Here is a 17,395-nt window from a genome sequence, read left to right on the forward strand (position 1 = left end):
TCTAGATAGATTTCTAGACACAAAAGGCATCAAGGGGTATGGGGAGAGAGCGGGAATATGGTATTGAGATAGAGGATCAGCCACGACCATATTGAATGGCGGAGCAGGCTCGAAGGGCCGAATGGCCTACTTCTACTCCTATTTTCTATGTGTCTATGTTTCTAAAATTGTGTAAATCATTCCAAGAGCAGGACGGATGTAAGCACAGAGCTGTGACTAAAACTGTAGTGTTCATGGGCCTACTATCTCTGTATTGCAAAACTGATTGGTTTCCCCTCCCCCACAGTTTGCACAAATACTAAGGGCTGAATTGCCGTGTGCAGATGTAAAGGCCTCTGAGAATTAGTCACGAGCAAACCACAGAGTTATTTTGGAGCCTTAAAAATACCAGATTACTTTTCATAGTTCAGCCTCCATTTACAAAACACCTTTCCATCCTACGGCTTTTCACCCTAACTGGGACCACTTGAAAGATCATCCCTTTTGTCTGTGCACTTGCCCATTTTCACTCTGCCTCCACTACCTCCTCCTTCAATGGGACTGAGGTACAATTCTAAAGGGAGGTCTAAAATACGGTGCGTGCTGGAGGAAGCAAAGTGGCTCAAATAGCTCCTGCAGAGACAGGAAGGCAGCGTCCTGTGGGTTAACCTGCTTGAATGACAGCCTCTTTACTCATGTGGAGGATGATTTAGTCAGAAAAAAAGATGGAAGGTGAGTAAAAAGGATACAGAGGCACTGGGGAAGGTGAATAAAAGGTTTAAAGGATGATACCAGAACTGAGGTTATAATTATCAGGAAAAACTGAACAGACTGAGGAGTGACCTAATAGAGGTCTATAAAATTATAATGGGGTTCGAAAGGATAGACGTAAAGAAGGTGTTTCAACTCATAGTGGGGTCCAAAACTAGGGGCCATAAATATAAGATAGTCACTAATAAATCCAATAAGGAATTGAGGAGAAACCTCTTTACTCAGAGAGTGGTGAGAATGTGGATCTCACTACCATATGGAGTGGTTAATGCGAATAGTATACTTTCATTTAAGGGGAAGCTAGATAAGTACATGAGGGAGGAAGGAATAGAAGGATATGCTGATAGGGTGAGATGAAGTAAGGTGGGAGGAAGCTGGCGTGGAGCATAAACACCGGCATGGACCTGTCGGGCTGAATGGCCTGTTTCTGTGCTGTAAACATTATAATGTAATGTTTCAATAAACCTCCACACACTAATGGATATTAGCACAGCACAGAACATGAAGGTACAACACTTAGCTGTGGATATCATTATGCCAAGTATTATACCTTAGGGACCATGTAATGCTGGTACATGTAATGAGGCCAGTCATCTCAGCCCCAGGGCATTGCTGCAGGAGTTCCTCAGGGCAGTGTCCTTGGCCCAACCATCTTCAGCTGCTTCATCAATGACCTTCCCTCCATCATAAGGTCAGAAATGGGGATGTTCGCTGATGACTGCACAGTGTTCAGTTCCATTCGCAACCCCTCAGATAATGAAGCAGTCCGAGCCTGCATGCAGCAAGACCTGGACAACATCCAGGCTTGGGCTCATAAGTGGCAAGTAACATTCGCGCCAGATAAGTGCCAGGCAATGACCATCTCCAACAAGAGAGAGTCTAACCACCTCCCCTTGACATTCAACGGCATTACCATCGCCGAATCCCCCACCATCAACATCCTGGGGGTCACCATTGACCAGAAACTTAACTGGACCAGCCATATAAATACTGTGGCTACTAGAGCAGGTCAGAGGCTGGGTATTCTGCGGCGAGTGACTCATCTCCTGACTCCCCAAAGCCTTTCCACCATCTACAAGGCACAAGTCAGGAGTGTGATGGAATACTTGCCTGGATGAGTTCAGCTCCAACAACACTCAAGAAGCTCGACACCATCCAAGATAAAGCAGCCCGCTTGATTGGCACCCCATCCACCACCCTAAACATTCACTCCCTTCACCACCGGCGCACTGTGGCTGCAGTGTGCACCATCCACAGGATGCACTGCAGCAACTCGCCAAGGCTTCTTCGACAGCACCTCCCAAACCCGCGACCTCTACCACCTAGAAGGACAAGGGCAGCAGGCGCATGGGAACAACACCACCTGCACGTTCCTCTCCAAGTCACACACCATCCCGACTTGGAAATATATCGCTGTTCCTTCATTGTCGCTGGGTCAATGTTATATACATATCCTGGCTGGGATTTCCATCCTGGCAGAGTAATTTAGCCAAAGATGGTAAACTCGACACCAGCTCCTTTCCAGTGCACTCCTATCACCCATTTCTTGGAGGTGCTTCAATCTTCAAGTGCGGTGATATTTAGATGGTAACTCTCCGCCATGACTTCAGTCCCAATTCCCACTGCCGATTTTAAATCTTCTCTCCCTGAGCTGTCTCCAATTAGAAATCAAATGCAAGTGCCCAGAGTGGACTGAAGACGTGCCATTTAAATAGCACACCGGGGGGAGTGAGAGAGAACATGCAGCTGACAGAGACACGGTATCTGTGAAAGAACAGAGAGACAGGGTATCCGTGAAAGAACAGAGAGACAGGGTATCCATGAAAGAACAGAGAGACAGGGTATCCGTGAAAGAACAGAGAGACAGGGTATCAGTGAAAGAACAGAGAGACAGGGTATCCGTGAAAGAACAGAGAGACAGGGTATCCGTGAAAGAACAGAGAGACAGGGTATCTGTGAAAGAACAGAGAGACAGGGTATCCGTGAAAGAACAGAGAGACAGGGTATCTGTGAAAGAACAGAGAGAACAAGGTATCTGTGAAAGAACAGAGAGACAGGGTATCTGTGAAAGAACAGAGAGACAGGGTATCTGTGAAAGAACAGAGAGAACAAGGTATCTGTGAAAGAACAGAGAGAACAAGGTATCTGTGAAAGAACAGAGAGAACAAGGTATCCGTGAAAGAACAGAGAGACAGGGTATCTGTGAAAGAACAGAGAGACAGGGTATCTGTGAAAGAACAGAGAGAACAAGGTATCTGTGAAAGAACAGAGAGAACAAGGTATCTGTGAAAGAACAGAGAGAACAAGGTATCCGTGAAAGAACAGAGAGACAGGGTATCTGTGAAAGAACAGAGAGACAGGGTATCTGTGAAAGAACAGAGAGAACAAGGTATCTGTGAAAGAACAGAGAGAACAAGGTATCTGTGAAAGAACAGAGAGAACAAGGTATCTGTGAAAGAACAGAGAGAACAAGGGGCTCAATTTTCAAACGGAGACAGGAAGGGGGGGTCAATTTGAGGTCGGGAAACCCATTAGTATGGGTTTCGTGGACGTCCTTGCGATTTTGATGTAAGGACGCCTTTTATTTTTTTTTGTCGGTTTCCCGTCCGACTGACCGGCTGATTGACAGGCTGGTCTCAGTCGGACGGGAGACCAGCCAGGGAGAGGACGTCTGCAGGTAAGTGTTTGTTTGCATGGATGGGGAGGGGAGGGCACGGGGGTCGCGAGCCATGGAGGATGGGATCGGGGATCAGTCATGGGCAGGGGGGGGGGGGGGGGGGGGTGGGATAGGGGGTCATCGTGGGGGTCTGCGATTGTTGAGGGGGAAGGTCGGGAGTCAGGGGTCGGAGGTAGGAGGAGGGGGTTCAGTGCAGGTAGGCTTGTTGGGCCTCGGGGAAGCACTCCTGCTCCTCTGGGCCCACAAGCTGTGCCTTTCTAGGCACTTACCTGAAGTCTCGGACCTTCTCGCCTCCTTTCACGAGGCGTAAAACAGAAGGCCCGGGAATCCTGGCCCCCCCGGGGTTGAATGGGGAATTCGTTAAAAATGGAGACCCAAAGCCTCCTTGAAAAGTTTTAAGGCCCGACCCGCCTCCTGGAAGCGGGTTGGCCGCCCGCCCCTCGTCCCGCCTCCATTAAAAATGGAAGTGGCCGGAAATGGGCAAGTTGGGGTCGGGTTTTATATTTTTACCTTTCAACCTGCCCCAATCCACCCGTTCTTGGGGGTTAAAATTTACATTAAGGTATCTGTGAAAGAAGAGTCAAGGGGCATAATTTTAGCCCGTTTTTCCTATTTAAAATTCTGCCCAAGGTGTGGATATCATAGACATGAGGGAAGGGTTTTATTTTGATAAAAGCTTCGTAATGTTGGTTTCATTCACAGGTTGTGAATTTTTTCTTGTTTTCTGGATGGCATTTTGGGGGATTGCGAATCATCTAAAAGATTGTGGGTTCAAGACCCTTTCCAGAGACTTGAGCACAAAACCCAGGCTGCCACTCCCAGTCCAGTACTGAGGGAGTGCTGCACTGTCATAGGTGCCGTCTTTTGGATGAGTCATTAAATTGAGGCCCTGTCAGGTGGATGTAAAAGATCCCATGGCACTACGGGGAGTTCTCCCGGTGTCCTGGCCAATATTTATCCCTTAACCAACATCACTAAAAAAGATTATCTGGTCATTTATCTCATTGGCTATTTGTGGGACCTTACTGTGCACAAATTGGCTGCTGTGTTTCCTACATTACAACAGTGACAACACTTCAAAAAGCACTTCATTAGCTGTAAAGCGCTTTGGGACGTCCTGAGGTTGTGAAAAGCACTGTATAAATGCAAGTCTTTCTTTCTTTATACTTGACTATATACTTGAAGTAGCTTCCTTCACACTGACATGTCATTTCACAGACATCATATACAAGCACTGAAGAGCATAAAGATAGACGCCAAACACAAAACCGAACAAGGAAAAAAGATTACTGAAGCTCAAGCTTTACAGTCTGGAAAGGAGGAGGTTCAGGGGGAATCCTTGCCGAGATATACAAAATATTAAGAGGTACAACTTGGGTAAACAAGAATATTACATCAAATAAAGCCAAGAAGCAGGACAAGAGGCCATAAATTTATATTTTGAAACAAATATTAGGAAGGATTTCTTCACTAAAAGTGCAATAAAAATCCGAACAATTTCCCAGAGGGGGCAGTAGAGGCAAAAACATTCGAGCATTCAAAATCAGACTGGAAACTATAATGGAAGAGTTATGGTACAAGAGGGAGAGCTTTGTTGAGCAATGGTTTACTACACCTTAACTTTTCTTATGTTCTTGGGACAAAGCTCAACTTTCACATAAAATCAGGGAACGACCACCACGTGACAAAGCACTAGGAATAAGATTCCTTTAAGGAATTTCTACTCGACACATATGGTGAACATGCCCACTCTGCCATCACAGCCTCACTGAGGCAGGACATCAATTCTCTGCTGAACGACTGTCTCCACCTCTTAATGGTGTTGTTTTCAGTTACTGAGTACCTGTTAGCCTTTCTTATTGTGTTTGATGTGACTTGAGTTTTAGGGGGATAAAATTCAATCAGAGCTTGTGAACTGTTTACTTGTATCATATTGGCTCAGTTTACTAGGCATTTGGTAACCAATCAGTACTCAGTAATCAACACAGCCCACTAGCTGATTCAGTACCTGGCCTGAAATCACTGCAGCTTGCCAAGGGCTCGTCCTTGCACTAGACACCTGCCTCCATTACCTGACACTGACCCACAACTTTTCTACATGACGTGAAGCTATTCCGGACTCAGTTAAAGGGTTTAATGCAAATGTTCACTCCAGGATATCCAAACTAAACTCCTAGCAGTGCCAGTTCACCTCAAACCACTGCATCAAAGCAGCTTTCAACTCCCAGGTTTGAAAATGAGTTCAACCTTGGTAGAGAGTGGTGGTAAGATCAACCCCAAAGGTGCACCTGTTAAGCTGTGTTTACATCAGCTCCTGGAATCTCCCAGCCCCCCCGGCCGGTGACCCCCGGGGTCTCCCAGCCCCCCCGGCCGGTGACCCCCGGGGTCTCCCAGCCCCCCCGGCCGGTGACCCCCGGGGTCTCCCAGCCCCCGACTTCAATTTCGGCACCAATCCACCAAAGCAAAATTCATCGAGGAACTAAGAAAAGCAAGGCATGGACTGAGAAATAGTACTGAGGAGTCTAGTCCTTACTGAGGGAGTGCAACACTGTCGGAGGCAACATCTTTTGGATGAGATGTTAAGCCGAGGTCCCGTCTGCCCTCTCAGGTGGATGCAAAAGATCCCATGGCACTATTTCGATGAGCTGGGGTGTTCTCCCAGTGTCCTGGACAATATTTATCCCTCATCCAACACCACTAAAAACAGATTATTTGGTCATTTATCTCACTGCTATTTGTGAGACCTTGTGATCAAATTGGTTGCCACGTTTCCTACATTACAACAGTGACTACACTCAAAAAGTACTTTGTTGGATGTAAAGCACTTTGGGACGTCCTGAGCATGTGAAAGGCACTATATAAGTGCAAGTTCTTTCTTTCCTTTCTTATTTAAGAATACGTTAGGTAGGTGGTTGAAGAAAGGGGCAGGCACATGGGGCAAGGACTACTGTTTACGTGGAAGATAAACAACATGGACTGGTTGGGCAGAACGGCCTGTTTCCTTGTTGTAATTTCTATCCAATTCCGTGGTCCCTGCGGATGGTAAACCTCTGCTGCCATCAGACATATGTGCAAAGCTCTTTTGAGCATCTGAGTTAGTCAATCCTAGATGGATTACCCAATCTGATTCCCTCTGCTCCTCGTTCAACATTCCCTGACTTGACATGCCCCCGGTCAAACCAGTCAATGTAGGGACAGCTGGCTTGAACATGAGTGCTGCCTGAATATTGGCAAAGTTCTGTATCTTTTAATTTTTAGGGTGGGAGGAGCAGTAGGAAATATGTGCATTTCACTGGAAACCTGAGTTCAGTTCATTCACTGGCTTATTTTACATGGTTCACAGTGGTGCCTCATCTCACTAAAGTACTTTTCAGTTTGCCTTCTGTGAAGACAGGAGTGTGTGCATGGAGGTACACACACGATCACAGTCCATTAACAAGGGTCTGTATTATACTATCGTTTAACTAGATACTGGGCGGGATTGTTGGGGATGTACAGGAATGACCAGTGACACCAAACCCAGGAGAATATCTAGGGAATATTATTATTTATGATAATCCATGAAATCCATGAAATCTGTAACAGATTAAGTCACTAAGTTGCTCTGCTTGATACTACAAATCTTCAAAGCAAAATAGTTTAATAAGATTGGACAGCTGAAGCCTGTGATGTATGGCTCCCTAATGACATGGGAGGTCCTGTATGCTTCCTATGCCCAGGGTGACCACTATGTGCAGGAAGTATCTCTAACGGCTTGTGCTCCTCAAGGTTTGTGAGTTTCATCAGCAGCTGGCAACACTCCATCACATACAAGAAGCTGAAGGGTTTCTGGAATGCACATTCTGGCAGAGCAAGCTAGTGAGGAAGGGAAGAGGGTGATTATCCATTGGGGTAGGATGAGGAGGTAGGCGGCAGTGCAGTGATCGGCTGAGAGTGCTGAACTGACAACAGGTAGTTAGCACTGAAGACCTGTGACAATCGTAACTCAAAGGAGGGCACCAGAAGGCAAACCACAGCACACTATGGGGCAAGTGTTTGCCAACGGATGGGGGAGGTGAACTGCAAAAATGTAGTAGTAATAGGGGTTTCCATAATCAGAGGAATAGACAGGCACCTTTCCAACCACATCCAAAAGCCCTGAATGGTTTCTTTGCCTCCCAAGTGCCAGGGTAAGTGATATAGTGGAGTGGAGAAGGAAGGGAAATTGTAGCTTATGTTGGAACATAAGGCATAGGAATGAATAGAATCGAGGTCCTGCAAAGTGAGTTTCAGCAATTAGTAGATTGATCGAACAGCAGGATATAATTTCAGGATTACTCCTCGTGCCATACACTAATCAGTATTGGAAAAAGCAAGATAAGGGAGGTAATGCATGGCGAGAAAGATGGTGTCACTTTTCTCTCTTTTCCCTTGTTTTAAATAAGATGTGCCGCTGAAGTGGAGACGCTGATCACCTATTAATAAAAATATACTGGCTATTGTGATGTTTTGGCTTCAACTCTCAGAGTCCATGGGCCAGGAATTGCTGGAATGGTGATCTCACGGTGAGCGGCACTAATTGATAATGGAGCAATGATGTTAATGTCACATCTGGGACCTCCTGAACATCGTGCCCAGTGGCCTCTCCTTAACCAATGAAAGAAAAGGACAGAGAAAGAAACAGAGCAAACGATGGAGAAGGAAATAGGGTGAATTAGAGTCAAATTAGGTACAGAAAGAGAAATAAAGAGGGAAAGAAAGGGTGGATTAAGAGAGAGAGAAAAAGAGAGACAGAAAGAAAACAAAAGAAAAAAAATAAAAAGAACAAGCAGAAGAGGAGGAAGATGTTGTCTCACAGTTGTGTTTGAGAATTGTTGTATTGGTCTTTAAGAAGTCAATGAGTGAATGGCGGAGTCGGTGTGAGAAACGTACAAACATTCTTGACCCATGACATACAGAACCAGCCCCGTCCAACACGATCAGGAACAGTGAAACTGTTTTCATAGGAACAACTACTACTGGGGGATGGAGCAAAGCTATCCTGTCCTAAAGAATAATCCCTCCGGATATAAGTGTCTTATATAAGTTCCTTTGTTGAGGTTGAAGAGGAGACAGGGTCTGTATACTGAAAAATATGCCTGGTAGAAAGGTAGTGACTTAATCAACAAAATAGGATCAGTGAGAGCATGGCCCAAAGATAAAAACTTCAACATAGAACAAAGCATTTTACAAAAATAAAACTGCACAGTACTGGAGACAGGATATGTATAGTGACTCAGGCTGAGCAATGCAGAAGAATGTAAGCCTTTGATTATTACAAAAAAGAAAATGAGTTGAGTTTCCCCCACCGATTGCTCAACTTGTACATACACCACATTGGCACTGAGTCACAGAGCATTTGGAATAATGCTGACAGGGAAAAGGAGCATCAGCTTGGGTTCTTAATGCTGATCAGAAAACCCTGTTGGGAGGTGTACATTTCTGGACTCCTGCTAACGGTTGGGTTGAACTGTGATGGCCCTCATGCTCACTGCCCATGAACATACATGAAGAATACGGTTACCTGGGTGAAATATTGGAGGGTTGCCATCACCCATTAACTTTACCTAGTATGAGTCACTGCTTTCAGGAGAAGAGGAATAAAAGTGAAAAACAGGGAGAGGGAAAGGGAAAGGGAAAGGAATTGTACAGAAAGGCTTAATTCTTCATCTTAACTTTTAGCTTTAGCCTGTTAAGTAAGTTTCTGTTGGAAGGCTGGAAATGTTAGTTTCAGTTTCATATCCAGTGAAATGAAAAGCAAAGACAGAGGGGACATGTAGCTGGTGAGAGTTCAGCAGAGGCAAGAATAGGCTTTCTTTGTTGGAGTGCTGCATCAACCTCCATAGGTCTTGCAGCCGTGAGATAATTGACAGTCTAACGGTGCTGGCCATTCGAGAAGCTGTCGCTCGGATGGTCAACTCCTCTGCGAACATTGAGAAGGAATGTGGTCAAGTGAGAAGGAAAGTTTTGGGCCTCTGTAACTGCCTCCAGTTGAATGATTTGAGTGACAGCTCAGACAAGGAGAAGCCGTGATTAAAGTATGGGGAGTGATTTCTGTTAAAACTGGAGTTGTGGCAGCTAATTGGATGAGGTAATGTGGAAACAGGCAGATTCTCGCATAGCAAGTGAAAGAAAGGTTTAAAAGGTGTCTGATTACAATAGATACTTCAGAATTCGATTAAGATCTGACCACCCAACCACAGAGAGCTCGGAACTGCAGTGTGGGTGAATTCTCCGGTAAACTCGCAATGTATCGCCAAAAGTGTGCTGTTAAGTGTATGGGTAATTAATGTCAAATAGTATTTTTCACTAGGTTTAAATTCTGTAAACATCAACAATAAATGTTTTTGAACCCAATTATTTGGAGGAGTAACTAATAAACTTATAAGTAAGAACACCCAAGAAGATAGATGAGGGCTGTGCAGTAGACGTTGTCTACATGGACTTCAGCAAAGCCTTTGACAAGGTACCGCATGGTAGGTTGTTACATAAGGTTAAATCTCACGGGATCCAAGGTGAGGTAGCCAATTGGATACAAAACTGGCTTGACGACAGAAGACAGAGGGTGGTTGTAGAGGGTTGTTTTTCAAACTGGAGGCCTGTGTCCAGCGGTGTGCCTCAGGGATCGGTGCTGGGTCCGCTGTTATTTGTTATTTATATTAATGATTTGGATGAGAATTTAGGAGGCATGGTTAGTAAGTTTACAGATGACACCAAGATTGGTGGCATTGTGGACAGTGAAGAAGGTTATCTAGGATTGCAACGGGATCTTGATAAATTGGGCCAGTGGGCCGATGAATGGCAGATGGAGTTTAATTTAGATAAATGTGAGGTGATGCATTTTGGTAGATCGAATCGGGCCAGGACCTACTCCGTTAATGGTAGGGCGTTGGGGAGAGTTATAGAACAAAGAGATCTAGGAGTACAGGTTCATAGCTCCTTGAAAGTGGAGTCACAGGTGGATAGGGTGGTGAAGAAGGCATTCGGCATGCTTGGTTTCATTGGTCAGAACATTGAATACGGGAGTTGGGATGTCTTATTGAAGTTGTACAAGACATTAGTAAGGCCACACTTGGAATACTGTGTACAGTTCTTGTCACCTTATTGTAGAAAGGATATTATTAAACTAGAAAAAAAGTGCAGAAAAGATTTACGAGGATGCTACCGGGACTTGATGGTTTGACTTATAGGGAGAGGTTAGATAGACTGAGACTTTTTTCCCTGGAGAGCAGGAGGTTAAGGGGTGATCTTATAGAAGTCTATAAAATAATGAGGGGCATAGATAAGGTAGATAGTCAAAGTCTTTTCCCAAAGGTAGGGGAGTCTATAACGAGGGGACATAGATTTAAGGTGAGAGGGGAGAGATACAAAAGGGTCCAGAGGGGCAATTTTTTCACTCAAAGGGTGGTGAGTGTCTGGAACGAGCTGCCAGAGGCAGTAGTAGAGACGGGTACAATTTTGTCTTTTAAAAAGCATTTGGACAGTTACATGGGTAAGATGGGTACAGAGGGATATGGGCCAAGTGCAGGCAATTGGGACTAGCTTAGTGGTATAAACTGGGCGACATGGACATGTTGGGCCGAAGGGCCTGTTTCCATGTTGTAACTTCAATGATTCTATAACACCCATTCCCTAACAGAATGTGAGGAAAAGTGTGAAAATGTTTTTTTTAATAAACAGCGAAACCTCCTGGAAGATCATTCTGGGCATTAATCACTCTGCATAATGAGGGGTGTCATCATATTCTGACTGATTCAGCTTCTCCTGCAACTCCCATAACACACCATGCTTCCCCCATCACCTGGAGTGGTTCTTCATCGCCCAACATCTAGTAAAAAAGTCGAGTTCTCGGAGATTGTAACAGAGCCCTTGCTCTCCATATCAGCAACTGGAACATCATACATGCATTCTCCTCTTTTTACAGATGGCGGACAATAACCGTGCTCCACTTTTGGCACCTCACTGGGGGACAAACAAATGTAGGAAGATGGAAATACCTCATCCAACTTTCCTCACCCTCTGTGGGGAGATTCCAGTTCCTGAAATCCCAAACCCAGTCTAAGGGGTGGGGTGGTGGAGGGGGAGGGGGCTCAGACTCGGCCTCTTCCACTCCATACTACTTAGAAATGGCTCAATAGCTAAAGACTGAGAATGATTTTCTGTTTAGACTTAGATATCTAGCTGTATCAGGCCAAAGATAATCACATCCAAAGAGAAGCTCCAGCTAGCAGTTTTAGTCATTATCAAAATCACTTATTCCTCTGCTACAACTAGTTCAGCAACACTTTCATTTATATAGTACCTTTAATGTAGATAAACATCCCAAGAGCAAGAAACAAATGGAAGTAGGTGAATAGAATGGACCTGTAGCAATACTCAGGACAGCTGTATTTCGTTGAGCAGATTTAACAGATGTTATAACAAGAAATGAGTTTTATTATGTCAAGGAGCATACAGGGTAAGATAAGGCAGAAAAGGAAAGCTTATGTCAGACACTGAGAACTCAATACTACAGAAAGCTCAGAGGAGTATAAAAAGTGCGGGGGCGAAATTAAAAAGAAAATTAGGAAAGCAAAGAGAGGGCATGATAAAATATTGGCAAGTGAAATCAAGGAAAACCCAAAGATGTTTTATAAATACATTAAAAGCAAGAGGATAACTAAGGAAAGAGTAGGGCCTATTAGAGACCAGAAAGGTAACCCGTGTGTGGAGGTGGAAGATGAGAGTATGGTTCTTAATGAATACTTTGCGTCTGTCTTCACAAAAGAGACGGACGATGCAGAGATTGTAGTTAAGGAGGAGGAGTTTGAAATATTGGATGGGATAAACATAGTGAGAGAGGAAGTATTAAGGGGATTAGCATCTTTGAAAGCCAAGGCCAGATGAAATGTATCCCAGGCAGTTAAAAGAAGCAAGGGAGGAAATAGCGGAGGCTCTGACCATCATTTTCCAATCCTCACTGGAAACAAGTGTTGTGCCGGAGGATTGGAGGACTGCTAACGTTGTACCATTGTTTAAAAAGGGAGCGAAGGATAGACCGAGTGATTACAGGCCAGTCAGCCTAACGTCGATGGTGGGCAAATTATTGGAATCAATTCTGAGGGACAGGATAAACCATCATTTAGAAAGGCACGGAGTAATCAAGGACAGTCAGTATGGATTTGTTAAGGGAAGGTCATGTCTGACTAACTTGATTGAATTTTTTGGGGAGGTAACAAGGAGGGTTGATGAGGGTAGCGCTTTTGATATAGTGTACATGGATTTTAGCAAGGCTTTTGACAAGCTCCCACATGGCAAACTAGTCAAAAAAATAAAGGTCCATGGGACCCAAGGGAATGTGGCAAGTGGATCCAAAATTGGCTAAGTGGCAGGAAGCAAAGGGTAATGGTCGATGGGTGTTTTTGTGACTGGAAGGCTGTTTCCAGTGGGGTTCCGCAGGGCTCAGTAATAGGTCCCTTGCTTTTTGTGATATATATTAAAGATTTGGACTTAAATGTAGGGGGCATGATTAAGAAGTTTGCAGATGATACAAAAATTGGCCGTGTGGTTGATAGTGAGGAGGAAAGCTGTAGACTGTAGGAAGATATCAACGGACTGGTCAGGAGGGCAGAAAAGTGGCAAATAGAATTCAATCCAGAGAAGTGTGAGTTAATGCATTTGGGGAGGGCAAACAAGGCAAGGGAGTTCACAATAAATGGGAGGATACTGAAAGATGTAGAGGAAGTGAGGGACCTTGGAGTGCATATCCACAGATCCCTGAAGGTAGCAGGACAGATAGATAAGGCAGTTAAGAAGGCATACGGGATACTTTCCTTTATTAGCTGAGGCACAGAATATAAGAGCAGGGAGATTATACTGGAACTGTATAAAACACTGGTTAGGCCACAGCTTGAGTACTGCGCACAGTTCTGGTCACCACAGTACAGGAAGGATGTGATTGCACGAGAGAGGGTTCAGCGGAGATTTACGAGGATGTTGCCAAGACTGGAGAATTTTAGCTATGAGGAAAGATTGGATAGGCTGGGGTTGTTCACTTTGGAACAGAGGAGGCTGAGGGGTGATTTAATTGAGGTGTACAAAATTATGAGGGGCCTAGATAAGATTGGATAGGAAGGACCTATTTCCCTTAACAGAGAGAACAATAGCCAGGGGGAATCAATTTAAAGTGATTGATAGAAGAATTACAGGGGAGCTGAGGAAAAATGTTTTCACCCAGAGGGTGGCATGGGTCTGGAACTCACTGCCTGAAAGGGTGATAGAAGCAGAAACCCTCAACTCATTTAAAAAGTGCCTGGATGTTGCACCTGAAGTGCCATGAACTCCAGAGCCACGGACCAAGTGCTGGGTTAGGCTGGGTGGCTCATTCTCGGCCAAGGCAGACACGATGGGCTGAATGGCCTCCTTCTGTGCCGCAAATTTTCTATCATTCTATGATTATGCTTAAAATGGTTGCATTGAATGCTTACAGTTGTCACCTACCTCTGGATGACATATCTCCAGACTTTTAAGAGTTGTATTTGCCATCCACACTGAATTCTTTGGTAAGATCCGACTGTGGAAGCTTACTGTCCTAAAAAATATTAGTTAGCAGTTAGTTTATGAAGAGGAGCAACTAAAGATGATATTTTTTTCTAGTTCTCTCTTCTTTCAATTACCCATCTCCACATCACTCTGCTACACTTCCAGCCACTCTAAACTCAGCACACAAATGGTGGCCAAAACTAATGGATGCTTATCTTTGGAATATCCCATTCAAATCTAAAAGCCAACAAAGAAATTGCTACAGAATTTATCCTAGAACTGGTGTCAGTCTCGGCTCTGATGGTAGCACTCTTGCCCCAGTCCGAAGGTCCAAAGTTCAAATCCACGCCAGGACTTGAGCACCTAATCTCGGCTGACTGTAGGTTTTAGGGATAATATTGGAAAAATGACTGTTAGGATAACTTGACATGAGCATAAAGCACCATGGGTTAACTAGTATACAGGGTACAGCATGTGTCTAAAACATCTCTGCAATAAAAACAGAAAATGCTGGAAATACGCAGCAAGTCAGGCAGCATCTGTGGAGAAAGAACAGGTCGTTGACCTTTCGTCAGAACTGGAAGATTTAACAGTTTTTAAGCAAGTTCAGAGCCAGGAAAAGTGGGGGGGTGGGGGGGGGAAGAACAAAAGGGTAAGTCTCTGATAGGGTGGAGGGCAGGAGTGATTAAATGACAAAAGGGATGATGGTGCAAGGCAAGGAGGGTGGTAATGGGACAAGTAAAGAAACAAAAGATGGGTCCAGAGGAGCTGTAAATGGCAACAGCAGAACCATTACCTGCACCTGCTGTCCGAAAAAATGGGAGCAGTGGTTATGATCTGAAGTTATTGAAATCAATATTGAGTCCACAAGGTTGCAAAGTGCCTAATCGAAAGATGAGGTGCTGTTCCTTGAGCTTCTGTTAATCTGCACTGGAACAGTGTAGGAGGCCGAGGACAGAGAGATCAGAGTGGGAGTGGGACGGAGAATTAAAATGGCAAGTGGCCGGGAGGTCAGGGTCACGCTTGAGGACTGAGCGAAGGTGTTCAGCAAACCGATCACCCAATCTGCTTTTGGTCTCCTCAATGTAGAGGAGACTGCACCGTGAGCAGCGAATGCTGTATACTAAATTGAAAGTAGTACAAGTAAATCGCTGTTTCACCGTTCCTTTAGATTGGAAAATTGCATGTCACTCCGCTATTTAAGAAAGGTGAGAGAGGGAAACCAGGGAATTGTAGACCACTTAACCTAAAATCTGTTGTCGGGAAATTACTAGAGTCTATAATTAAGGATAGAGAAGGAAAATTTTCAGTTGATCAGAGAGAACCAGCATGGATTTGTAAAGGGTAGGTCATGCCTGACGAACCTGATTGAGGGTGTCGCAGAGGGAACAGTCCCTTCGGAGTGCTGGGAGAGGAGGGGAAGATGTGTTTGGTGGCAGCATCACGTTGGAGGTGGCGGAAATGATACGTTGAATGTGGAGGCCGGTGGGGTGGAAGGCGAGGTCAAGGGGGACCCTGTCGTGGTTCTGGGAGGGAGGGGAAGGGGTGAGGGCAGAAGTGCAGGAAATGGAATAGACACGGTCGAGGGCCCCGTCAACTAGGGGAATCCTCGGTTGAGGAGAAAGAAAGACATACTGTGTGGAAGCTGGCATCATCAGAACAGATGCGACGGAGACGGGAATAGAGTCCTTACAGGAAGCTGGGTGGGAGGAAGTATAATCAAGATGGCTGTGGGAGTCGGTGGGCTTATAATAGATATTGGTTGATAGCCTATCGCCAGAAATAGAGATAGAGAAGTCGAGGAAGGGAAGGGTCGGAGATGGACCATGCGAAGACGAGGAAGGGTGGAAATTGGTAGCAAAGTTGATGAAATTCTCTAGTTCTGGGTGAGAGCAGGAAATGGCACCAATATAATCACCAATGTACCGGAAAAAGAGATGAGGAAGGGGACCTGAGTAGGGCTGGATCAAAGAATGTACCACAAAAAGGCATAGCTAGGATCCATAAAGGTTCCCACAGAATCATAGAAAGGTTACAGCCTGGAAAGAGGCTATTCGGCCCATCGAGTCCGCGCCGGCTCTATGCAAGAGCAATCCAGCTAGATCTACTCCCCACTCCCTCGCCCTTTCCCCGTAGCCCTGCAAATTTTTTATCCAGTTCCCAGTTCCCATGATTGAATCTGCCTCCACCACCCCCTCGGGCAGTGCATTCCAGATCCTAACCACTCGCTGTGTGTAAAAGTTTTTCCTCATGTCACCTTTGGTTCTTTTGCCAATCACCTTAAATCTATATCCTCTGGTCCGTGATCCTTCAGTCAATGGAACAGTTTCTCTCTATCTACTCTGTCTTGGCCCTTCATGATTTTGAATATCTCTATCAAATATCCTCGCAACTGTCTCTGTTCCAAGGAGAACAACCCCAGCTTCTCCAGTTTATCCATGTAACTAAAGTCCCTCATCCCTGGAATCATTCTAGTAAATCTCTTCTGCACCCTTTCTAAGGCCTTCACATCATTCCTGAAGTGCGGTGCCCAGAACTGGACACAATACTCCAATTGTGGCCGAACCAGTGTTTTATAAAGGTTCATCATGACTTCCATACTTTTGTACTCTATGCTCTATTTATAAAGCCCAGGATCCCATATGCTTTTTTAACCACTTCCTCAATCTGCCCTGCCACCTTCAACAGTTTGTGCACATATACCCCCCAGATCTCTCTGTTCCTGTACCCCTTTTAGAGTTGTGCCCTCTAGTTCTTCCTACCGAAATGTATCACTTCGCATTTTTCTGCGTTAAATTTCATCCACCCATGCCACCAGCCTGTCTATATCCTCTTGAAGTCTATCACAATCCTCCTCACTGTTTACTACCCTCCCAAGTTTTGTGTCATCTGGAAATTTTGAAATTGTGCCCTGTACACCCAAGTCCAAGTCATTAATATATATCAAGAAATGCAGTGGTCCTAGTACTGGCCCCTGGGGAACACTACTGTATACCTTCCTCCAGTCTGAAAATCCATCATTCACCACTACACTCAGTTTCCTTTCCCTTAGCCAATTCTGTATCCATGTTGCTACTGCCCCTTTTATTCCATGGGCTGCAATTTTGATGATAAGCCTACCGTGCGGCAATTTATCAAACGACACCTTTTATTTGGAGGAAGTGAGTGGAGTCAAAGGAGAAGTTGTTCAACGTAAGGACAAGTTCAGCCAGGCAGAGGAGGGTGATGGTGGATGGGGACTGGTTGGGCTCCGTTCCAGGAAGAAGCAGAGGGCCTGCGGGCCATCCTGGTGGGGGATGGAGTTGTAGAATGACTGGACATCCATGGTGAAAAGGAGACGGTTAGGACCGGGAAACTGGAAACTGTTAAAGTGGCAGAGGGCGTCGGAAGAGACTGGACAAGGGGAGAAAAGAAGAGTCGAGATAGGAA

The 17,395-nt window shown here is 45.1% G+C and overlaps 1 protein-coding gene across 4 annotated transcripts in view; it reads right to left on the reverse strand.

Moving 5' to 3' along the window:
• The window catches only part of LOC137327077 (acyl-coenzyme A thioesterase 9, mitochondrial-like), a 75,600-nt gene that overhangs the window by 13,666 nt on the left and 44,539 nt on the right, over positions 1-17,395 (reverse strand). For all 4 annotated transcript variants that reach the window (XM_067992493.1, XM_067992494.1, XM_067992491.1 and 1 more), the window contains one exon: positions 13,925-14,015. In XM_067992493.1, coding sequence (XP_067848594.1) covers positions 13,925-14,015 — 91 coding nt within the window. The remainder of the gene's footprint in view (positions 1-13,924; positions 14,016-17,395) is intronic.

The sequence above is a fragment of the Heptranchias perlo genome, chromosome 11 (genome assembly GCF_035084215.1).
Source record: "Heptranchias perlo isolate sHepPer1 chromosome 11, sHepPer1.hap1, whole genome shotgun sequence".
NCBI classification, from domain to species: domain Eukaryota; kingdom Metazoa; phylum Chordata; class Chondrichthyes; order Hexanchiformes; family Hexanchidae; genus Heptranchias; species Heptranchias perlo.